Source organism: Corvus kubaryi, unplaced genomic scaffold (assembly GCF_017639235.1).
Source record: "Corvus kubaryi isolate FWS band 111438036 unplaced genomic scaffold, C.kubaryi_AGA036_p1.0 37357, whole genome shotgun sequence".
Lineage (NCBI taxonomy): Eukaryota > Metazoa > Chordata > Aves > Passeriformes > Corvidae > Corvus > Corvus kubaryi.
In genome coordinates this window covers 3142030-3167943 of record NW_024581117.1, presented here as the reverse complement: position 1 = coordinate 3167943, position 25914 = coordinate 3142030, and the positions used below count along the sequence as shown (strand labels likewise).

Genomic DNA, 25914 nt, shown 5'->3' with positions numbered 1-25914 from the left:
CCTCTCTAGGAATCCTGTGCTATTGTTTGACTACCCTCTCAAGGAAAGAAATTCTTCTGAATTTCAGGTCTGAACTTTCTATAATGTGAGGTCTCCAGAAATATCCCACGCCTTGCAGCCAAGCTCCCCCCAGGAGAGACCTATGTTCCTCTGTGCAGCCCCAGAGTCGTGGTGCCTGGCCTGCCCTCGCTGCTTTCTGCCTTTCCACCCATTCCAGCTGCATGCCTGGGGCCGTCTGGGACCATCTCTGGCCTTGGCATGGGGACCTGGGTCTTCCTTTGCAGCTTGGCCGCAGCTCCTGGTGCCAAACCCAGCAGCTGCCCTCTGTCCCTCTGCTCATTTTGCATGGTCAGCTTGGCTGCAGGAGGGGATCTGTGTCAGAGGAAGGTGAGGAGCCTGGGGAGCACAGAGGAGAAGAGTTTTTCTGTGGGGTTCTCTCACAGCAAATTGTCCTGGTGGACATCCTGCAGAGAGCATGTGATGGGGAGAGTAGTGGGGTGGTGGTGGAGGTGCTGGGGAGCTGAACGAAGAGTCAGAATCACCAAATCATTTAGGTTGAAAGAGAACCTGAGATCATTTGAGTCCAGCCTTTGACTGATCAGCACTGTCAGCTAGATCATAACACTGAGTGCCATGTCCAGTCATTTCTTGTACACCTCCAGAGATGCTGTCATGGGTTAGCAAGCATAGTCCTGGAAGTGATGTCTTTGCTAAGGGGTGCTTACAGCTTCCTCTGGGACCTGACAGAACCTATCAGCTGGCCAGTTTGAATATGGACAATTCTTTAAGCCGCTTAAAGTTGTGACCACCTCTGTGATCCACATTTAAGAATAGTAAACCCCGAGGCAGAGTCTCTCTCTCGTTTCCCGTGCTGGGACAGGTGGCTGCGGGCCCCGTGTGGGGGCCAGCGGGCCCAGCCCAGGCCCTGCTCGGGCCAAGCCGGGCCGGGCCACGGCCATCCTGGAGCCGATGGGCCCTGTTCCATCCGTGGAACCCCCCCCACAGCCCTGCTGTGGGCAGCTGGAGCGGCTCGGCTCCCCCTCTCCAGTGCAGCCAAGATTCAGCTGAAGCTGCCCTGCTGTCCAGCAAAAGATCATGGGACCAACAGCGATAAGCGACATTCCAGCTGCAAGGCCGAGGTGAGATTAACCCTTTTAGTGCTGTGAAGAGCTGAAAACTTGAGGGAAGAGAAAGAGGAGATGCTTAAAGCTGAAATTCTGTTGTGAAGCTATGATATGTCAGAGTACCCATTGTAATTTCATGAAGGCATGGGGGGTGGAGCGTTCAGCTTGTACTTGTGAGCAAAAGCACCTGCGCTGAGATAGGCAGATGCTGAAGCAACTGTAATTTCATGAGAAGTTTGAACAGGGAGAGATGGAAGCGATGAGGACTTTTGCTCCAAATGGAAAAGGAGAAACCTCAGTTCCCAGAGATGTTCCCAGAGATAGTCCTAAAGATGAAGAAGACCCTTTGCTCCCAGGGAAGGAGAAGGGCCTCTGTTCTTAGAGATGAAATGCTCCCAGAAATGGGTGAAGAGAACTTTTGTTTCTGAACAGCTCAACCTTAAAATTTTACCCTGGTAATTCAAGAGTGGACCCTCGAAAGCAGTTGTGGGAAAAGCTGCAAGTCGTGGGAAGGGACTCACATGTGAGCAGAGAACCAACCGGGGTGGCTGTCTCGTTGTGATAATGTTTTCATAGCATGGGCAAGAGAGACGACTCTTCCTAAACGGACTGAACAAGGTTATTATGGAAGTGGTAAACAGACTGAACATCTTAAGGGTTGTCTTTTTACACTGTCAGTGGGAGAAGGGAAAAAAGTGGGGGGAGGAGAAGAGTTCTGAAGGTGTGGTATAATTTTTTTTCTCTTCTTTTAGGTCTGTTAATAAACTTCTTTATATTCTTTCAAGTTTGGTGCCTGTTTTGCGTTTTTTCTAATTCTTGTCTCACAGAAGATAAACAGTAATAAGTATTTTGGACCAAACCACTACACTAAATTGGTGTTTCTGCCCGGTTACAAACTGAACCCGCTACAGATGGTTGATGCCACCACCTCCCTGGGCAGTTCATTCAAACATTTAACAGCCCCTCCCATGAAGAAGTTCTTCCTGATGTACAGCCTGAACCGCCCTTCTCACAGTTTGAGGCTGTCTTCTTTTATCCTGTCACTTTCTGCATGGGAGAAGAAGACAAATCCCACCTGGCTGCACCGTCCTTTCTGGCAGTTGTAGAGAGCAGTAAGGTCTCTTCTGAGCCTCCTTTACTCCAGGCTAAACAACCCCAGCTCCCTCAGCTGCTCCTCACAGGACTTGTGCTCCAGACCCTTCACCAGCTCTGCTGCCCTTCTCTGGACACACTCCAGCACCTCAATGTCTTTCGTGTAGTGAGGGACCCAGAACTGAACACAGTATTTGAGGTGCGGCCTCACCAGTGCTGAGTACAGGGCGACAATCACTGCCCTGGTCCTGCTGGCCACACTATTGCTGATACAGGCCAGGGTGCCATTGCCCTTCTTGGCCATCTGGGCACACTGCTGGATCATGTTCAACACCCCCAGGTCTTTTTCCACCAGGCAGCTTTCCAGCCACTCTTCTCCAAGACTGTAGCATGGCATGGGGTTGTGGCTGAAGTGCAGGACCCAGCACTTGCTGTGTTGAATTTCATGCAATTGGTTTCAGCCTGTCCAGATCCCTTTGCAGAGCCTTCTGATGCACCAGTAGATTGACACTCCCACCCAACTTGTTGTCATCTGGGAACTGACTCAGGGGGCATTTGATACCCTCATCTAGATCATCAATAAAGATGTTAAACAGAACTGGCCCCAACACTGATCCCTGGGGAACTCCACTAGTGGCAGGCCACCAAGTAGTTGTGGCACCATTCATCACCTCTCTCTGGGCCCATCCAGTTCTTAATCCAGCAAACAGGGCACCCACCCAAGCCATGGACTACCAGCTTTTCCAGGAGAATGCTGTGGGAGACAGTATCAAAGGCTTCACTGAAGGTAGACAACATCCACAGCCCTTCCCTCATCCACTGGGCAGGTCATGTGGGCATAGATGGAGATCAGGTTGGTCAGACAGGACCTGCCTTTCCCAAAGCCCTGCTGGCTGGGCCTCATCCCCTGGTTGTCCTGTATGTGCTGTGTGATGGCACGCAAGAGGATTTGTTCTGTAACCTTCCCTGGCACCAGGGTCAGGCCGACAGTCTTGTAGTTCCCCAGATCCCCCTTCCAGTCCTTCTTGTGGATGGGTGCCACACTGGCCAACCTTCAGACATCTGGGATCTCAGTTAGCCAGGACTGATGATAAATGATGGAGAGAGGCTTAGTGAGCACTTCTGCCAGCTCCATCAGCACCCTTGGGTGGATCCCATCTGACTCCACAGACTTGTGGTTGTCTAAGTGGCACAGCAGATCACTAACAACTTCCTCCTGGATTGCAGGGGGTCTGTCCTGCTCCCCATCCCTGTCTACCAGCTCAGGGGGCTGGCTGCCCTGAGGATAACTGGGCTTTCTGTTAAAGACTGTGGCAAAGAAGGCATTAAGTACCCCAGCCTTTTCCTCATCCTTGGTGACTCTGTTCCCTTCCATGTCCAATAAAGGATGGAGATTTTTTCCTTGGCTCTCCTTTTGTTGTTAAAGCATTTATAAAACCACTTTTTATAATCTTTCACAGCAGTGGCCAGACTGAATTCTAGTTGAGCTTTCTAGTTTTCTTTCTACATGACCTAAAGACATCCTTTTACCCTTCCTGAGTTGCCTGCCCCCTCTTCCAAAGGTCATAAGCTCTCCTTTTTTTCCCCTGAGCTCCTGTGAAAGTTCCTTGCTCAGCCAGAGCAGTAGTCTTCCCCACTGGCTTGTCTTTTGGGCCATAGGGTCGGCAAGCTGCAAAGATTTGAGCTCAAGGGATGGAAAGACCAAACAGAAAAGCCACATTTTTTGCGCTCCATTGTGCTAAAGTTTGTATCCCCTCTGCACACATGACATCCTAATTCATCTAGGTGACTCACAGATCCAGCATGTCTTAACTGGCAGCTTGAGTTAATCTGGAGAAGAGCCTGTGAGAATGCTTGGATTAGCGGAACAGACTAAAACACAAGATGCCTTGTGTTCCGTGCATCATTAACCCTAAATACAATCTTCTCCACTGCAGGCTTATCTTGCACCAATGGCAAGCAGGCCTAGCTGCTGTGGCAGCAGAAACACTAGCGACACATCCAGTTACAGCTGTGAAAATGGAGAGTGGAAGTGTTCATAAGGAAAGCTGTGATAAGTGGCCTGGATGACACTGCAGACAACTGAGTATCTGAGGGAGAGATTTCTTTTGCTTACATAGTGTCTGTAGGAGCAAAATAATATCTGCAGCATCAAATATGTAAAATATGCCAGCATATACATTTTTTTCTCTTTTTTTGGTCAAAGCAGAGTACTGCTTTGCTTTTGTGCTTAATGAGCTGAAATTAACCAGGGAAAGTTAAACTGGGCATGTATTTTTTCAAGCTACTCAAGCTAGGTGGTGCAGTTTCCTGGCACGCACTCTGTTCTAGCAATAAGATTCAACATGTATGCAACAAAAAAGACAAGAATGATTAAATGGAGTTGGAAAGTAGTAATTGTTCTCATTGCTTGAAGCAGACATTAAAAATAATTAAAATTTGGCAGTGGTATATTCAGATATAAACAGTCAGTGTCTCAAATTCTCATTGGGAGTAAAAGTTAACAAAAATGAAACACCTGTTCATACATCAGTGCTGCTGCAGTTTAGCAGCATGCAGTATTCCTGAAGCTGTTAAATACATGCATTAGGCCAACAAAAATTTGGCCACATGTTTACTTAAGGCCTGAATAAATACGGCCAATCTCTGGCAAAAATCTAATCAAGTTCTTACCTGTGGTTAATAAGACTGACAGCAAAATGATAAGAAACCTTAACATGACAAGTAATATAATGTAAATAGCTTTTGTTGATGCAAAATGGAATGTTAAAAGAAAAAATCCTATGTTCTGACAGAGAGAATGTATTGATTTATTTACATGGTTTCCAGCTGTGTGAATGGAACTGCTCCCATGGATGGCTGGGACACAGAAGACGAAGTGAGTGAGCTGAGCTAAAGCAAGGCCTAAGTGAGCGCTGTTCTCATGGGCGGTATCTACAAAAGCCAAATCTGCAACCTGACTCAGGCTGGCTAATCCTGAGGGTGTGAGGGGGAGTATTTTGAGTAGCAAAAATACATGTGTTTTGTATTTCAAGTCCTTTAACTCTATTTTTCTCTTGTGTGGTAAAACTTCCAGAAAACATAAAATAGAAAATTGCATTTGTATTTCCTCTGACCATGTAAAGTAGAGGCTGAATTATAAATTATCTCAAGACATGTTTGGGCTTTTTGCTTATGAGAAATTTAGAAGACTCATGTAAAAAAGTCATCTAAGGGTTACAGGATAAAATAAAGGACTGCTGGCTCTGTGGCACTTTGAAGGATGCTCAGCAGAGTATCTGCGCAGGAGAAACCACACCGAGGTTTATGATGCAAATGACTTCAGACAGATGTTGCTACTTAACACTGTTCACTCTGCTGCCCACTGTAGCCTCTCCTCCCTGCCAAGTGGGGCTCATGCAGGGCACAGGGACCTGCACCCTGGCTGGCAAGCGGTAGCATGCTTCCCAGAGGGAATTTTGTCAAGAGTCTCCCTTCTTATGGATGGCTGTAGTTTTCAGAACTGCACGTTTATTTTTTCTTCCACAAAGTGGAAATACCAGACTGATTTTCTTATCCAATTTAGGGAGCAACCACAGAGATGGGAAAAAGACAAAGAATTTCCTCCCACATCTAAGAAGAAATAACCGTTATATAAAGTGTTTATATAAGCCAAGTGTTTATATATTAGCAAAGAGTTTGAAGTCTACACAAATTGTTTCATTCAGAGTGAGAATGACATGTATAACCCAGTCGTAAACCTATCCCCCAACCTGCAACAAAGGTAACAGAATCAACAGACAAGGACCAGCATGCTACCATTTGGACAGGGTAGCAAATGGCTCCTGCTCCAAAATGGGCAAATCTGAATATCCCACACATCCCAAATATCGAAAGATCACAGATTCACGCTCCAAATCAGAATGATTGCATGGTTGCACCTGCAGAGATGACCAGCAGTAAATAAAGAAGCATTCCATAAACAACCAAATCCATACCCTGTAAGTTGTAATAGTTTTTTATTCATGTTAGAATTTCTATCAGTGTTTGAACATTAATATTTAGAGAGTTTGTACAATTTCCATTCAAAGCTTAAAATGAGAACCACACTAGATCACAAATGGTAACTAAAACACAGTTCAGAATTGTATGAATATTCACACTCTCTTTCTCTCTTAACACTGTTAAACACTTTGTTTTCTCCCCGGGGTTTACAAGAAAAAGTGTGCACTGTAATTGTATCTCAGCAGTGTTCCAAAACATAATGGTATCATCATTACATATAAACTCTTTAAAAATATACTTCTGTCAAAAGACTTGATGACTACTATGTACACTACAAAAATAAATTTTCATATAAATAAATTATATGGCATAATTTTATCTTTGTAACTGAAATGACACAAACCCACTCCTACCAAACAGGCAGGCAATGAGACCCAGTTTGAATATTTTTTTCCTTTTAACTCCTTACACTAAAAGCTACAACAAGTCCATAATGTAAATGTTATATACTCTTTCCTATTTAACATTAGTAAGCACTCTATACAAATAAAAATCCATTAAACAGTAAAAACATAACTGTAATAGTGTTTCCAATACAAATAAAATCCCTGCATTTTGTTTGTTATAAACTGGCATGACAAATACTGTAAGAAAAACATTCTTATGATACAAAAATATAAATATCACCCATGATTTAAAAAGTTAAGAAACAAAACCAAAACAAAATAAATGTTGCCAGCCACTGAGTTCTCCCCTTGCCAATGTGACTATCGAAGAAGAAGGTCTACATTGTGCACAAAGCAGCAGATAGCTCACCCACACACAAGTACGCAGGAAGACTTGGGCAGGTGGCAGACACTGCAGCTTGCCCTGGGCCCCTTCCCTCCCGAGGAAGAGCAGGCAGCAAGGCAGCCTGCAGCACAGAGGCAGCAGCAGTGCCAGTGGGAGCCCTGCCAACCTCTGACACGTAAGCGCACAAGCTTGGTGGTTGAAGGCAGCTTCCAATTAGTACCATACAGTTTTGTTGCAGAGTTTGTATGATCTGAGGTCACTATGCTGCTAGTGCTAAATTGGGGGCCCTCATCTTTTTGTCATCAAGAATTTTCATGTTAGACAGTGAACTGGACCAGTAGGCAGTTGCGACATTAACCCTTGGTGTGCACTGAAACAGTAGCTTATGTATCACGGGAATGACACCAGGCTCTCGCCACCTGCTCTTCGAGTGTTCACATTGGAGATCTGTAAACAAGTGCCTCATATCAAAGTGTTTTCAAGTGAGCAAAAAAGGCATGGAAATTTGTGCATTCTAATTATCCCCATTCGTTTTGCTGGCAAGGTCTGTGGGCAAAGAAGACTCCCTGAAGCCACTGGAGAAAAACACTTTGCCATCAAAGAATTGGCCACTGCTGTTCAGGTACATATATATATATATATATATGTATATATATATATAAAGAAAAGCCCTACCACTGCTGTGTTTAGAAACTGAATACTGGTTGTGTTTGGCTCTGAATACAAAATTTAACATCTACCTGCTCTGAAAAACAGCTTGGAGAAGGGCAGAAAAAAGATGAAAAAAGAAGACAGAGAGAACGAAAACTTGTGTTGCATTATTTTAAATTAAGGTTCTTTGTTCCTACGGTTTGTTTCCAACTGGAACACAGATTGTAGTGTTTTTCCAGACCCTTCACCTGCAGCAATCCCCTTTTAGTTTAAAAATAATAGTACAAAAAGCTAAATTAGTTTCGCAAAGAGATCCCAGTTTAGCTGTTTTAATTAAAAGTGCCGATGCAGCATGGGAAAACACAAACAATAGAGAAAAGAACTACCCAGGCCTTACGTGTCATTACCGTCCCGGCCCACCAGAAAGCCATTCTATTTAAAAAGTGAATATACTTTTTTTTTTAATCCTTCCATTTAATTTTTATCCCTTACTGTTAACTCCTTCCTGCCATGAAAATAAGGTGACCAAAGATACTGCTTTCATTGCTGTAATGACTCAGCTAAGCTCTGGCTCACCATCAAACAATTCATTATCCAGCTTCTAATGCCACTCAATTAACAGTATCAAAATAAGGCAGATGCTCATTGTATTTCTATAACCACCAGCACCTCTCAATATCCAGCACCTTTGGAAGTAAAAAAATAATGGTTATAGTGCTTGCACTTACCTGGCACCTTCTGCAAGGGAAAAAAGGAAATCAAAGCACTACACAAACAGTAATTAAGCCTCACATTCCTGGGAGGTAGGTAAGTGTAAATATAACCATTTTACAGAATGAGAAACTGAGCCATGGGGCAGTTAAGTGACTTGACCAAAGTCATGTGAACCAAGTCATTAAGGGTTTGGGAACTGAAACATAATTCCAAACCTCAACTCCCTGTCTTCTCTAGTATTTTAGTTGGGCCTTTGATGATGGCAGTCTATAGTTGTATATATTGGTAAACAACAACAGAGTTTTCACTAGCTCCTACTAACAGGGAAAGCCAGACTCACATCAGCATCAGTGGGTTTGTAAGCCCACCAAGTGTTAACACACAGTAGAAGAGAAACTACAGTACACCAGGAACATAGACACAGAAGCATGCATATTTCCAGATGCACACATGGACACATACAGCAAAATAAAACCTGCACATAGCTAAATCTATTTAAGCCTCCCAGATTAACTTGCTTTTCTTCATATTTGCTTATTTTAAAAATTACCACGCATAGCGTGTTTGAAAGTTAACAGTAACATTTCATACTACCACAGGGTTGTGATACACAAATTTCAAATATTTTTAAGACATGTACCACCTTTAAAAAATCCTATTACATAGCAATATTTGCATAGAATTATACAAGTAAATTATAAAATATTTAAGCAGCAGCAACTTATGCTGAAATTTAGAACTAGATTAAGCTTAGTTGTGGCACAGATACCAATGTACAAAAAGTACAAAGAGCACACAATATTGTCCCCATTCCATTGCCCAGAGGCAAATTACTCCAGATTATACTACTTTACATCGTTCTTTTGTATATTACATATGTGTACATCTTTTAAATACTTAAAAGAAATATTTAACAAAATAATACAATAGGTTACAGTAACAGTGAACTGTTGTCCTGATGCAGCATGTCCTTTTCTACAACTTCAAGCAGTTCTTCTCTTCAAGCAGTTCTGGAATACAGTTTTCCATCTTTGGCCTCTTCTTTGCTTCAATTATTACCCTGTACAAAGGAGGAGAGGGAAAAAAGCAAACATTCACCAAATTTCAAGAAAAACAAGCAAATAAAACTAAGCCAACTCATTTCATGATTCTTGTGGTTAGTTACCAGTCAGGAAATGCTGGCTCTGCTTTCATCTCAGTCATTAATTTCCTGGTGAAAAAATACTGATGCCAATTTAAAAAATGTAGATGCTTTAATTTCTAAGTTCCCAATTTTAGATACCTGTGACAAATTCAGTCAAAACCAAGGAACAGTTGGAGGACAAGTATGCTACATGGAATACTGAGCTTACTTAAGAATCTCATACTACCACGCACTTCAGCTTGAAAAAGCTGAGCCCAAGTATTTCCTTATACTGTGGATATTATTACTTGCCATACATCTAGATTGCGTGGCTAAAAGCATTCATTTCTATGTTTTGGGATGCTTGAAAACACATTTTATAACTCAGAAAGTAGTTTCACTTCGAATTATCATCAAAATTTCCATCAAAACTCTGTGTGTGTGCATGCACATGCATGCGTATGTACGTGCAAAATATTCTAGAATCAAAATAAAATTACTTTCTCTGCTCAAACTAGTGTCTGTCAATAAAAAAGCTCAGACAAGCAAAGAGAAAAAACAGGAATCCACAGATAAGTAACTATTCTAACACTTCCTTTTTCCCCTCCAAGAGAAGAACAGTGTGAAAACAGTGAGAAATAGTTTTCAGGTAACAGCCCCAAAAAGTTTTCAGTGTAAAAACTCAATGGGCAGCTCTACGCTATGCAAATCTGCAATAGCCACAGCAGCTGGCCCTGGCAAGGCAGAGGTTGGCTCAGACACCTCCAGTGTGCGAGGTCACTGGGAAGGCCCTCTGAAGGGCCCCCCAAAGAGCAGGGGACACCCTGCTGAGCAGCAGGGCACTAGGCATGGCAGGGCTTCCCACTTCTCACTCGGCTCATCCTGCAGAGGGATTCATTCCCTTTATGGACTTTAAATTCTTTCACAAACTATTTCATTCAAGAGATGACAACTCCTGAAGTAGCTGGCAGTTTTACACTCTCCTAAGAAACGTCATTTTATATAACATTTTAGAGCATGCCTGATTCAGAGATCAAAAGACAGAACTAATGAAATCGTAAAGGCAGTCAGGACAGCTCTGAAGATGTTACACAACATGTCTGCTTCATTTTTCTCATCTGGTAAACTGGGATTGTATGATATACTTATCCATCTTGCAAGCCTTTTTAAAGTAGTTTATGTCTGAATGCACTATGACTTCTCAGTGTTGGAGAGGACTACCTTAGCCATCCTCTCATCTAGTGCAAAATGGACTATATTCATAGTTAGCATATTTAAGGTGATCAGTGTGACCTGTAAGTAGTGCTATCTAAAGAAAAGGTACCTCTGAGGAACTTCATTTTTCCTCTTTCTTTTGATCGCACCATTGCCTGACACAAGCCAAAGCTTGCAGTTACATGTGATGGACCTACCTTACTGTGAGCTGTTGCCAGTTGTCCTCTCCTCACATTCAACATCTTGCAGTTCTATAACCTCTACTTTCGAATTTCTTCTTTCACACCGCACATTAAAAGGCACATGTGGGTCCTCAAACGGTGCATGGCCAGCTTCATGGTGTCCGTCGTAGGATGGAAAGCTCGCTCCCCGGGAGCTGTGGCTGTGCAGGGCAGAGTGGACAGCAACAGTGACGGAAGCCGAGGCCGTCACAGTGGTGATAGGCTGGCAGTAGGCTGCTCCTGCAGCGCCCGCGGCCCCGAACGCCGGGCTTCTCACGCTGTGGGAACGAGCCTTGGGGCCTGAGCGATCCCTGTTGCTGGGTCCCGAGTGCCCTTCAGTAGAAATTTCAAAAGCATCCCTGCGAGGGCGGTAAGGAGGTGGTCGCAGCCCTTCCCTCACTTCCCTTTTGGGCTGTCTGCCCTGACGCCATGGCTGCTGTGTGCTGGGCTCTGGATTTGATTGCAGCCTGGGATTCGGCTGATGCCTTGCTTCCGGCTGAACCACCTGAGAGGGACACGCACGGTTACACCTCTGCAAAGCAGAGCAAACAAATACTATGCTTGCTTATATTTTATGCTGAGAATAATTATAATAATGCTCTAACCCCACAAAGGGAAAGTTCTGGAATCTGGAAATTGATTTTTCCATGGTTTTTGTCTGAAGTTATTAAAACCTGGAAAGCATACCTTCAGAAAAACACAGGATGACAGCTGAAAACATTATTGTAAGCTTCCTACATGCTGGTCCATCTTTTCAAAGGGATGGGTGACAAGCACTTGATCTTAACTCAACAAGCAGAATTGCAGGCATTTGGAAAAGGGTCTATTCCATGCAGGGAACATACACAGGATGTTAGTAGGGTAGTTTGTATAGACTGTAGGAATCTGTTTTCTGATTTCCATAAAGAGCATGAAGCACAGCAGCTACGTCAGTCAATAAACCGTGACCAACTTCAAATGTGGCTGTGCTTGTACCTATTTCTAGGCCTCTGCTGAACAAAACCAGATCCGCATTGCAGCTCAGCATGCAACATCAGCAGGGGTAGGAGACAGAGCTTTTTCACTTTCTTTTGAAATCGCAATTATGCCAACCCAGTGGCAAGATGCAACAAGGCCCAAGATTTGGTCAAGCACTTGAACTACTTTCTTCTCACTCTGATCTTTCTCCCCAAAATGTACTATCACAGAGAGGTATATGATAGCAATTCACAAGATGTGTGAAAGAGGTTGAGATCTTGTAATCTCTCATCCTCTCTCTGAAAACAGTCATCAAACAGACTGAGAGCTCTCTCTTGTGGCTGGTGCCAATAGGATGTAACAGCAATTATCCATGCCAAAGGCCTCTGCTTTTGTACCACCACTTTACCTCCAACTCAATTCTAAAGAAGAGAATGGGAAAAACCTTCACTCCCTGCTAACAGGTTTTGGCACAAAGTCACAATCAGCTAGAAAGAGTTTTCCATGAAAATAAATAGATCGATTAAAAAAAAAAAAAAACCACACCAAAAAACTCCTTCTTGCCCTCCTGCTAGTCCATATGAAATCTACTTAGAAAGCTACTTACAGTGGATCTTGCAAAGAGAGGATCCTCAGTTGCTTCCACTATTACTTGATGGACTGGTGCCCCAGGACCTTGTGTGGCCTCGTACTGATGAAGCTCTTCACTGATGCCAGACACGGTGGTTTGAGAGCTGTACTCAGAATCAGAGGAATCCGAAGCATTATGTGTGTGGCCAGGTGGCAGTGCAAACCTGACGGTACCGGGGGGTGGCTCAGGAGATGGTGTGGGCAATCTGTCACGTCCGTTGGCTGGAGAAACCTGATGACAGCAATGCTTTCAGTTACATTCAGCTAGCTTTACCCTTTTAATCACTAGTGCTTGACACAAACACACCCTGCCATGCCACAACAACCTTAGCAACAGTTTTCTGATGAACATGGATACTGAAGTGAAAAAAGTTAATGGAAGTGTAAAAGACATGATCTCCATCAGTGGATATGTATGTAAACAGGACTACACAGATTCTTCTAGGTATCATTGTCTCAGGAAGTGCCTTTATGTGTGTATGTGCATGCACTTGCACTTGTAAATATAAAAATAAAAATAATATGCGGGCTTCCCTCTCCCTTCAGCAAGCATTAGCAGTGATTTCATAAAATCACCTCTGTGGGTTGGTACAGTGTGATTCAGTGTCTATTTGCAAAGAGAGATGGATACACACATCACAGCAATATATATGGTAATAACACACACATACACATTGCTTGAGTAAGAGACAGGTCATGCATACTGTTAGGAATTAAGAGATTACACATTGTTGTCAAAACTGTTTTACTAATCTTAAAAGAACCCAAACACTTCTGGAATATACTGGTGCTGTATACATACCTTGTGTTTTAGTCTTGTACACACACATATATATGGGGATGTGAAACATAGCACACTGATTCTACTGACACGTGATAAAGATAACCCCACATAACTCCAGAGTTAATGATCAACAACTAAATATAATGTTGGTATCTCTGAACCTGGAGTCTGGATTTGAGCTTTGTCCTGTAAAGTCATCAACATCTAAGTGAAGCCTTCCCTGCATCCCTACTTGAGGGAGAAAAATGCTGCAGGGAGAGGTGACTGGACAGTGGGGACCTTCTGGCAGACCAATCATGGTTATCAAGGTGTGGTCTGTGGACCACCACTGTGTGTGTTGGTCCACACAGGCCTTCCTGGTGGTCTGCTCAGCTAAACACTTTGAGGAATTCAACAGAGCCAGTGAGGTAGGGAAGAATGTGTATAAAACACACTATCTTTTGCAAAATATTGAGGGAAATCCTTATTTTCCAAACTTGTTTGCAGATCACATTATGCTAGTAGTATAAATAACTATCAGGTTAGCTTAGTGCAACCTCTAAAACAAGACCTATTAAAGAAAATTTTAAAAGTAGAGTAGTACCAACTACATAACAAACAGCACTTTTAATAAAAAATTATTTAAAAGCCTGAGAGCAAAAAAATTAATCCAAGAAAGTTTTTAAAACAGTTTCTAAAAATGGTGGGTGACTGAGGGGGACAGCAGTGCAGACATAGTATTATTTTTTCTGTTCACCATTAATTTTACTGACCTCAGGGTATGGTCCAAAGAATGAGAGAAGAACAGGAAGCAGCACCAATCCATTGAGAACTCCCAGAATGGTTAGGATTGCCAAAACAGCAAAGAAATACCTGAAGTACAGTTTAAAGGGTTTGGGGCAGAGAATAGCCACTGTTAGAAACAGGGGATTACAAATTACTCCTGCATATGTTAAAATAATAGTGATACTAAATTGACTCTAACATATTACTAATATCAAAGAAAACATTGTATCACTTTCTGTATAAGACATAGGGGTTTTTACCTTTTGAATTAGAGAAGCTATATTCCACAAAGTGTTAGTTGAGAAAGGAAAGAAAAAAATTACATTTGTTAATTTCCCAGAATCTGGAAGCATGTAATGTTATTTATGAATGTGTTACACAAACACAAAAATATGGAATGTGCAGGGAATGGCTGAATGGATTGAAAGCACAAATACAATGAAAAGGGGCCCCCATTAGTGAAAACCCAGCAGAAGCAAACAAATGAAGTGAAGGGTGTAGAATTTAAACAATTTAGTGTAGAAGGAAAAGAAGCCCTCTTCTCCCAGCAGCTAATCCACTGTGAAATGCTTCCGCAAGTTACAGCAGAATGTCTAATTAAATCTACAGTATATCAGGTAAGGGTTTTCCTTGCCATTCATTAATCAAACTTAACGCCTAGAATTCTGTGAGTTCCAGTTTTACCAAATAGCTTGAATTGCAATGCTTTTACAACACAGGAACCCACTTTCTGCAAAGAAAATGCCCATTCTATAGTAAGCTTCAGCATTGTACTGAGTAAGAGTGCTCCACAATGGCAGAGCTGCATTGCAGGCTAATCTTTTGTTGAACAATTTAGCATCTCTGAATACTCTTGTTTTGTGTCAGCCAATTCAAACATAAAGGCTGAAATACTATGGAAGAAGAGAAAAGTGCACAAGTAGTTGTCCTTTCCCACCACTGAGGGCTAAGGTCTGGGATCCTTCATGAATACCAAGGTAAACCTGTCAGTAAAAGGAAAGTCTTGCTAGTTGGTATTCGGCACAGCTGGGGCTCAGACTAAACTTAAGGCTGCGTTGTAACTAGTGATTTCAAGGACTGAGTCTTGGTAAATTCCTGGAGGAGAAGGCAAAGGAGAAGAACAGAGGGCAAGTTTGCTACTAATGGGTCTGCTGATTACATTGTCTAGCTGGCAACAAACTTTACTGCCTCCCTGTTTCCACATCTGATCAAATATATCAGACTCCTGTAAAACTATAAATATCCTGCTATTGTAAACATTTGGGAATTTCTGATCTGCATTAGCAAAAATCAGCAAGCCAATCTACTCTACTAACATAAACCACCAGAACTTTAAACTGGGACACAGATCAACAACAGGCATTAAAAACATTTGCATCTCATCCATCTAACGTTAGAATAAACAGGAGGATTATAGCTTTGACCAGTTGGTGTATACAATGTCTGTTAATTTACTTAATCTTCCACATTGCTGGACTAATCTGTCGCTTTCCGGAAGTTTGGGATCTTCTTCGCCCACTATAACAATGCTCAGGCTCCCCATAGTTTATTTTACTATGTTTTTTAAATACAGCAAACTAAAGTGAGATTGTGCTATAAAATGAGAAACTGATGGCCAAAAAAAGTAAAATAACAGAATTTGAAAAGTTGAAAGGCTCATTTTATAAACTGAGAGCACATCCAATCCAAATTTTGTGTGAAGGGCTGCTACGATCTTCCATTTGCTATGACACAAAAATGTGTGCCAAAATCTCATCTGTTAAGTAGGAAAGCAGTACAACAAAAATGTAGCCCTGTAAATTTAGGTTAAATCTATCAGTAACCTGTATGTCAAAATGTTCCAACCCTTACAAAACCAGGTCCTGAAAGAGTAATTATATTTCTTCAATACCAATACAATAAAGTAAAAAATAGTGATTCGGGGGGAAAAAAATTCTATTTCAGGACATGGAGTACCTGTATAGTAATAATACTCATGTAGGTTTCATGAGATCTAACTGCAAACTGCCTGCTTTCTTCAAATCTCTTTCATATATAAACAAAAAGCCTGATGAGATTTAGCAGTCATTCTCTCAGCTCCTGCCCCTGACAATTCATTGTTCTTGTTGTCAAATGGATGTCAGTTAAGTCTAGTCATCTATCCAGCTTATGTCTACCTAAGTAGTTAAGCCATCTTTCAGAGCACTTTTATTTGGCCCAGTTCTACCTCCGTTCCATTTTTAGGGCTTGGATTATTTTTGTGTGTGTGTGCTGTAGTTTACCACAAAGAGCCTGTGTTACTTCTAAGATTAGCCATTCTGCAGAGCTCCACAGGTTGTTTGGAATAGAATAGGATCTGTTTCATTGCACTTCTCAAATTCCCCTGAAGAAAAAACTTGCTTTCCTCTATACTTGACAAGCTCACATTCTTAATTATACTCACAAGAAACAGCCTGCTTGTAGTTCTAAACAGAAGGGCCTTTAGGCTTTGCTGTACAAAATTTTAGTATGAAGTTCTGTGTTCATATTTATGGTTCCCCAGCTCCCAAACAGGGCTTTCTTTCCACCACCTGCCCCCCCCCTTTTCCTCATTATATAAACCCCGCATAAGGATAGAAAAAGAAGGCCCTGAGAGAGTCACTTGCAGCACAGTTGAGTGTTTGTAAGTTCGCGTGTCCTTTGCATACAAATTCTTGTGCATACAAGAAGTCTGGAGGACCTCAAGGCTAAAGGTCAGATGAAGCTAATACTAGACAATACAAGATGTTTTGAACTAATTCAAACCCAGAATTAGCAAACTTTCTAAAGAGCGACATTTTTGTGTTCCTTCATGCTAAGTGTCAGATTTTCCTGGAACAGATTTTAATGTCAGCAATGGAAACCCTACCATGTCTAGCAAGTAACAAGGAGTTAATAAAACAGAGGGAAAGCAGGACCATGATGTAAGCATACTTGACACACCATGCATAGCAACAAAATGACAGATTCACTGAAGTGACTAAAAATCAAAAGCACATTTTTTTATTTTTGAAAGAAAGTCAACACACACAAATACTTTACCTGACAATAAAATCAAACTCTGATCCTGCAAGCATTAACACGCCAAGCAGAGTAGACACAGCCCCATCCAGCACCGGCGCAAACATGTGTTCCAGTGCAAGGACAGCCCTATGGTTCCTGTCTCCCATGGCAGTTAAAAACGCCTGTAAAACAAAAAAGTCCATTTCCTTAGACTGATGCATACAACCTTCCAAACAGCCTCTCTCCTCGTACACACAGTTTTCCATCAGTTAATTACTCCAAACGACAGTTTATCAAAGTTTTATTTCTGTAGCTGGCTGACCCTTGAGAGAAGACCTGATCCTGCAGTCATACCACATAGAAGTTGCTGAGGTCACACAACCAGAGCAAGCACTGATGACAGAGTCAGACCATGATAATACTGGAAGCAATGCCTGCTTGCAACAGTAGCCTTTTGTCTCCAGCTTTCCTTATTTCCACCTGAAAAGAATTCATGTCTTGGTGAAAGCACTTCAGGTGTGAAAATTGCAGGGCTACTCCTCTTATTCTTGTGGGTCCATGGCTTCTAAGACTTTTTTTAACACTTTCACTCAAAACCAAAAGGTTTTTAAACTTTTAGTACTTCGAAGCTAGTTCTGTACATACAAAATTATCTTAGGAATAGTGCTGAACATGGTAGTGCCTGAGCAACAATATGACTAATGAACTGCCTTCATCCCTTCAGCTCCTTATGAACAAGCTGTATCAAGAACACTCAAATGGTGATGTGTGTTACGAATTTGTCTACTCTGTGTATGACTCAATGGTTTAAGAAAACAAGAACCTGGCTGATCTTTTTCCTGTGATTAGTAAGGGCTCTCTTTGGTTAATTCCCTACTGGCTATTAAGATATGTGCTGGAGCAGCTATCTTCCTCACAGTACTGGAATTTAAGTCTCTCTTCTCCAGAACTAAAAAAAAACAAAGGTCACAATTCGCAAGCAATAGCAGAGAACTGACCCACAAATGGATTGTGAATCACTCTTAATTAATTTCGGTATTAAAAGTTCCAGCACTGCCTTTTTTGTATATACAACACTGATTTGACTGTTTATGTATTCCAAAGTTTTTATCTCCAGTGTCAAATTGAGAAAACCACTATTTTCAGTTTGCTTGGCAGATTACCTTCAAGCACAGGTGACCTGTAAAGTTCTGTAAATTAAATTAGTTTCTTCTCATCTAGAAACAACTGTTTTGTCCCTTTCTATTCCAGTTTTCCTGTTTTAAATCTTCAATACTAAGAAGCTGTCATTTTTCTTCCTCTTCTACACCATTAGTTTCTAACACTTCCCAAACTATTCCATGTCCTAGCAAACTCAATTACTTCCAAAAATCTAACTATCTGTAGCAGCAGGGGAAAAAAAGATGTCATCACTTGAAGGACCCCAATTGCTCCACTTTAACCTTACCCTACTTCCACTGTGGTTTTTCTCAAAATGGTTCTTTTCATTTAGGGATATTTTATATACCCTAACTCTGTACATCATCTAAACCACTAGAAAAACAGTAGAAAAATGTTTTCCTCCAGACAGCATGTTTGTGCCCACTATTATTAGCCAATGGCTTCTGAAAAGAAGGTGCAGATTTTACAAATGGAATGCTAATTCAAACATGTTCCCATTTGAAAAGTCCAGAAGTACCAAATGACACAATATCTGATTTTGAAAATCTCCTCTGAAGAATTCTCTTTTGCAAGGTAGAGAATCTACATGCAAGAAGGAACAAAAAGCTGTGTAACACTGAAGCAACAACAATGAGGCTTCAGACAAGGATCATGAGAGTCTGGACTGAAGCAAGGTGATTTAAGATCTCTGTTTTCTCTACATACTTGCATCAATCAGACAAACAGGTATCACAGCTAATGTGTCCTCTCTTGTCTCCTGGGAGACTGACTCAATAGTTAGGAACTCATCAGGATCCACTCTGTTCCATTGAGACAAACAGAAAGTTAGACAAAACTGTGACCATTTTCCTCCTGAGAATCACGTCACTGGTAAGAGATGGTAAGGATTTGTGATCTGAACATAGTCACCATTTTATTTTAAAATGTTTTTTAAATGTTTCTTAATTTTTACGTACCAAAGCAACATGAACGGTGAATTCCACACCAATGCCAACAGAAGCAATCAGGATAACCACAGGCACTGCACTCAGTTTTATTCCAATTAGACCCATCATGCCAAACAGCTCCACAGTCATCAGAGCCAGCACCACCACCTAGATGATTTCAAACATCTGTTAGTAACTTCTTATACTCCAGACAATGAAGAGAAAGATATTTCAAAATAACATGGTTCCGTAAGACATATTCCTCAAAGCCATCCTATATTCACAAGGACAAGCTGCTTTTACTTGTTTCATTTTTCTCAATGGCAACGAATGCTGAATAGCCAGTCTAAATTACATCCTGGGAACCAGTTAACAGAAGCACCAGCTTTGTACTGGTTACAATCCATCAGTGAGCTGAAAAACCATTTATTCCTCCTTATCATGGATACTCCCAACAGGTACATTTTTCTTTTTCACCTGCCTTTCAGACAATCCTTCCAGAAAAAGCATCTTTCAACTATCTGTATTTGAACTCTCTTTGGTAGAACTGCAAATACAAGCGAGGATGTCTAAAGCCCAGAAGAAAGTGAATGCCATAATCAGCTGATGAGTCTCAGGTTACAGAGGGACTCTGAGCTTTTAAGATATTTGGGGGGATTGACATGGACAAAGTGAACAGTTAAATATAAGAGGAAGCTTTTCTTTTTCTTTCATCTACCTTGTAAAAAAAAAACTGAGGAAAAGGGAGGGGAGGAAATCTGGGGAATCAACTTTAAAAGTAGCTAAAGCCAAGCAGGAAAAAAAAAAAAGGCACACTTATAAAAGCAATGGTGGACTCTGAAAATAAACGCCTTTTCCAAAGGAAAAAAAGTGTGCACTAGAATAAATGATTTTATAAGCTAATGAATCAAGCATAATAACATAAATTGCTTGATTAAGTGCTATGAAAAATATTCTAGACTAAACATTTACCTTTTAACATACCTGTCATATAAATGTACATTACAAAAACTAGTAACTGTTTTATGCTTTTCTATTCTGGCATTTTATAAACCATACGATAGTTTATGGAATTTAAACATAGGACCATCATCATTCAATTTAACTTGAATGTTTACTGAGAGGCTTATGGTGCCTTGCAGAAACCATGGAGGAGTATTCTCTGCATTTTACAATTTTATGCTCTTTCTTCTCGACAGCTCAGTTACAGTCTTTCCACAGTGCATACCGTACAACATAAGCATTTCAGTTTTTTCCAGACAGATTGCATTCAGAAATTGCTATGAAAATTTATGGGCAAGCTAGTCATAAGCAACTGCCTTGAAAAATAACTATATGTGACAAAAGAGGAGAAGGTATATAGAATTAGAAATTACTTTAATAAAGCTCTTAATTTTCTTCTGTGTCTTTATTTCTTATGTTAGCATGCATTTGAGCAAGGGTAAAAGTTTATGTACCTTTCTAAGAAACCTTTAAACCTGCAAAAAAGGTGGCCAGAAGATTAAGGTTATTAAGGTTTGTACCTTTAGCATGAACCCTACCCCCTCAAGTTGAATAAATATATAATGAATGATGCAATATACATACTCCACCAGAGGCCCAGACATAAACAAAACCTTCCCGACTACAGCAAGAGCTATGCTGAAAGGAATTTGACTTCAACAAAGACCCTTATAATAAACTTACAATGATCCCAGCTGTCCAGGGGTTTAGGAGGAAGAGGGCACACACCAGAAACGTGCAAGCTAAAACCACGCTAATGGATAAGAGGAGCCAGTGACGAAGTCCAATGTACTGCTCCCAGAACAGAAATGGGTAACCATTTGGGTAGCTGGAGATCCCCAGGCTGGTGTAGTTATTACAGATAGCTCTCACTTTCTCGATAGCCTCCACAAAGTCAGAAGTTTCACGCAATCCGTTGAGGTAGAAAGGAAACTGAGCATATTCTATGGGCTCAGCTGCTGGAACTAGGAAAATGATAGCAGTGTTAAAATGCGTGTTTGGGAATAAGATAATACACAGAGACCAGGGTTAGCAAAACATTTTATTCTCCACAGCAAAATGCATAAAGGGTGGTGAATTTAAGTTTTACTTGTTTGGAATGAGTGGTAGTTTAAAAACTCTCCAGTAAATAGAAACTGGGAACAGTACGTGAGATTATTTTATCATGCGGTACTTTTTACTGAATACTTGGTCAAAAATCCCTAACTGCAGCAAAAAATAGACAATCACATAATTTCAAAATTTTATCCAAATGCTCCTCTTTTATGCAGTGCAGTTTCTTCAAAATCAAAGCTCATTTCCCTGAGATTAACTGGGGTCAACTGACACAAAACTGGAGAAAAATTAGGCTTGGTAAGGTTGGTTGCTTTTTAAAGATTTCCATCAAATATTTGGAAATTCAGATTCAGAAATCCATATTCTGTTACTGATGGAAATTAGTGGAGAAAAAAAACCCCCATAATATAAAAGTAATGGCTTACTGAGGAAATACATAACTTTTATCCTTTAATTATTTGACAAACCAACACTCTCCATACTACTTTTTTAATCTAATGCAAGGTCTGCTCTATCACTAGAGGAAAAAAAAAGGCTTCTGCAACAAGCTTTTGGTTACTGCCATTGTGTGTTCCAGACCCTGCAGCTTCATTCAGTTGACTTGCTTAACATGATTTGCCCTATTATAATCTCAACTATAAATTTTCATTAAGACAAAACTTGGCTGACTGCAACAAAGCTCTAGGGCTCAGATACACTGAAGCATGGCTATCCAACCATATTTCCAACTGCACCAGTTGTCCCCTATACACTCTCTCCCGTTCGCTGCTGGTGTCCAACTAGCAATCCTCCCAATAAATTGCAAGCTGAAGCAAAGCAATGCCCAGTGGTATTGGTGCCAGGAAAACAGTGAATGGCCTGAAGTGGGACTTCTCCCCTAGTTAAGTAGCTCTTGTACCGTATCAGTGCAGTAGCTTGGTGTTATGAGTTACCTTGGTAAAAATTTCTTAGGTATTAAGAATTGAGGACAACCATGACAGAGTTTCAATAATGAAATTTCAGAATAACTTGGGCAGGAATTTTGTGAAATCCCCAATTTTCTCACACAGGCAGAACTATCAAGTAACACTAGTAAGGTAAACGCTTACTATAGAATTTTAGAGCTTTTAACTGTTCTATAACTCTTTCTTCAACATGATAAAACCCTGCAGTGGTGTCACAATTGCAGTGGTGCTTGGATCTCCTATGGCTACAGCATAACACAATGTATTCTCCTGCTTATGCTTCTGAGCCCTGTGTAGCATCAGCCAAGTAGAGTTACTGGTGCTTGAAGGAAGGAGTGGGGGCACTCGTGTAAACTGTAGGACATTAAGATGAAATGCTACTTACTTCTCAGCCTTGTTTCTGGCATGTAGTCTGCTTTGTCATGGACCCACTCCGGGCGGTGCGGGCGGATGTTAGCTTGCGAGGCAGCGTAGGCCACAGGGTCGTTGCTAACCCAGGCTGTCAGGTAGATGTAGAAAGCATTTGGGCTAATGATTCCATCGGCATCCACCAGACGCTGCTTAGTCAACTGCAAAATGGAAAAAAATTAGAAGCCTTTCAGAATGAGTTTTGCTTTCAGGGCTCTTGCCATAATGCTTTCAACAAATGGCCTGGAGATGCAACACAAATATAGGAGGGTAAAAGCAAGAGAATATGAATCTTCACTTGAAGGGACTTAGCAGAAAACTATTGTTTGACAACAAAACCAACATCTAAGAAAATGCACTGACAGTGGTTATTTTTAAATTAGTACTCATATAATATTTACAATAACCACTAAATCAGCAGATGGTTCCAGAAGAGACTGAACCAATTAAATACAAATTCTGAAAGACTGCAGCCAAGAATGAAAAAACAACCAAGTTGGAGCAACATATTTAAAGACACGGAAAGAAAACCTGGCAAGAGTCCCTGTACATGTCTGTGTGCAGTTAACCTCTGTTGTTAACACTGAAGGAAATGCCACCCAGTAAATGGAGGAGAGCTATAAAAATAAAACAACATCTGTATAAATTTTGCTAACACTTGCCTCCTATGACCTATGTATTCAGAAAATGTCCAGCGTCAAAAAAGCAGACGAGAGCCCTGTGTTATTTGGGTCACTGTGGGCAAATGCATCTGTGGGGTAAACAGCAGTGGTACACTTCCAGGGTTCTGTTAGCCAAATCCTGCACAGCTAGAGCTCTGACAGAGGACTCCATGGGTGAAAAATATTACTGGGTTTTTTTGTTTTGTTTATTTAAAATTCTGGCTCAGCTCCAGTTCCAGGTCTTTTTAATGAAATGAAAAACAACAGTGACAGCAGTTAAAAAAAAAAAAATTGGATTCCAAGGATCTGGATTCAATTAGTCCACAGGATATGCAACAACTGTATGTCTTCAAGCTGTCTCTGGAACTGCACAGTACAGCGCTCAACCCCTGTGGGTGCACCACACTTTTCTCCCTCCCAGGCACAGGAAATTATATCAGCAGCTGCAGTCCAATTGCATTTGTTCCACAGCGTACCTGGTACACTCTCCTAAACAAAATGTCACTGAAGGTTTTCTCTTCAACTCCCTTTCTTTGCCTAATTCATTGCTGAAGCTTCATTCAGACCTAACAGCATGTTGCATGTTGCTATACAGCAGTGTGTTTCACACACTACAGTAACTTTGAACGATTTGCTCTGTAAATCTGTCACCTTTAATGCCAGAAAGAAAAAAGAAAGACGATAAGCAGAACTGCCAAGAAGCTCATTAGAAACACTGTTTTTCTGGCTGAAAGCACCGTGAGTCAATGATGACTCTCAGAGAGGAGAAGGTACATTATTGCAGAATTTCTTCTTCAGGGTTTGAAATCTAATCTTAGGGTAAGGAGTCATTCCCAATGTATTTCCACCTAGAAATGGCTACAGCAAATGCAATCATATGCTGTGGTAACCTCAGGCGTACTTTATTTAGTCACCTCTAACAACTGCCATTTGTAGTTCTACAGCAGTTTAGATGTGTTTAGTGATGGTGGTACAAGAATATGATTCTGCATGTAAGCATTTCAGTCTACTTCCTCTATGATTCATTAATAACTTCTTTTAAATGTTCTGCTTTGCACAAATCAGTAGGAACAAACCAAATTATTGCAAATGTCTGGCATCGGACTGAGCTCCATGTACCTATGGATGCAGACAAGCATTTTTCACAACAATTTCCATGGAAACTGAGCGTGTCTGGCACGGGAGCACAAAATGCACACCAACCAGTACCAATTAAGGACTAGCATTCCCCAGGTTGATTTGAACATTTTGCAACGTAAGCCATACTGCAGCTAACAAGTGACTTCAGCTAAGTCAGCGAGGCCACACAAGAAACACGTAATTCAGACATTCAGCTCCTTGAGTTGGAAAAAAGAAACTATGACTTTTGTAGCCTTTGCACCTCCCCCCACTCCTGATGACTTGTGTATTTTTGTGTAAACCAGCATGGACTCTGATACACTACCTGGCTGATGTCAATGGGCTTTGCAGGGTTGCCTGTTTGTACCAAGAGTTTGTAAGCCAAAACAGCATCATCAGAACCATTTTTATAGTTGTTGTAAGTGATCTTCCCAGTCTCCCAGTCACTGTCAAATGCATCCTGAAGGCCTGGAAAGTTAAGGGAGGCAAGGGGAAGACAGAACAAGCAGGTGAATAATCACTCTTACATACAAATTGGAGAAGCAGAAAGAATAATTATGCTTTTTCATAGCTAAATGAGGATGAAAATTATCAACCTGGTGCCTCCTAAATTTGGGGCTCCTTCAGTGTATAGGAAGTACCAGTTGCATGTCCCGTATTTCGCCCAAAGAAAGACAGGGGAACCAAAGAAATGCAAGAGAGAAGCCCCAGGAGTCTTCCCAGGTTGTGCAGAGGAGCAAAGTTGAGCTAGCAAGGTGCAGATGCATTGTGCACTGGCATAAATGGCTTCCCCTCAAGGGAAATTGAAGATCTTCTCTAAGCGTTCCACTTAGAGAAGTGTATGGGAAAGAGTTAATCTTGCCTAAAACAGAAAAGGGCTGAGCTCAGCCCTCATCCAGCTTCACCACCTTACAACCAGAGGAGGCATTTAGTCAGTTGCCTAGAAGGGAAACATTCTGCTTACTCGCCTCTGCCTCACCAAAACCCTGGCGGAGCACACTGAGCCACAGAGGAGGACACACACCGCTCTCATTACTGTTTTGGACTACTGCAGAGCACTGGGGCAATAGCTTCTACCCTATAACCAGAAATTCCACTACAAGGGGGGAGAAAAACACACTCAAACCTTCAACTTCAAACAGCAACTCAGCTGCTCCTCAAGCACAGCGTGAGTGAACACGATTTTGTCAATTTGTTCCATCTGTTCAACTTGTGCAGCTAATACAAGTCATGGGATCTGCTGCCAGCACATGTAAAGATCACAGCCAACACCTATTCACTCTCAACTGTTATTTTCCTCCTTGCCACCCTTCAAGGGGGAGGGAATACCTCACAGCAGAAATTTGGATCAGATTTAGTACAGGAAGCCACAGCCCAGTACAAGGAGGCTCTGTGCAAGCAGGTGACAAACCACATGTCCGGGGAAGGGAAGAAAACGGCCAGGGGAGTGGCGGTGGAGGAAATCATCAAACCACCTCACAGATGGCCTGAGGAACTGTAATGAAAACTATTGCTGCAGGCTGGGTAGGTTAGCTACAGCTCTACTGAGATAAGGGCACTGGAAGAGAAAATGCACCTGGCTGA

General features: G+C 41.5%; 1 protein-coding gene across 3 annotated transcripts in view; it reads right to left on the bottom strand.

The window, feature by feature from the left end:
- Positions 1-6197: 6197 nt before the first annotated feature.
- Positions 6198-25914, bottom strand: part of PTCH1 (patched 1) — a 74075-nt gene continuing 54358 nt past the window's right edge. The window contains exons 16-24 of one of the 3 annotated variants that reach the window (XM_042033214.1): positions 24656-24798; positions 22527-22710; positions 20826-21106; positions 19170-19307; positions 17092-17234; positions 14040-14139; positions 12481-12735; positions 10893-11448; positions 6198-9417 (exon numbers count right to left, since the gene is read on the bottom strand). In XM_042033214.1, coding sequence (XP_041889148.1) covers positions 10894-11448; positions 12481-12735; positions 14040-14139; positions 17092-17234; positions 19170-19307; positions 20826-21106; positions 22527-22710; positions 24656-24798 — 1799 coding nt within the window. In that variant the 3' untranslated portion in view covers positions 6198-9417; position 10893. Of the gene's footprint in view, positions 9418-10892; positions 11449-12480; positions 12736-14039; positions 14140-14312; positions 14330-17091; positions 17235-19169; positions 19308-20825; positions 21107-22526; positions 22711-24655; positions 24799-25914 lie in introns of those variants that run through there. The other 2 variants (XM_042033215.1, XR_006016903.1) reach the window with 2 other exon arrangements.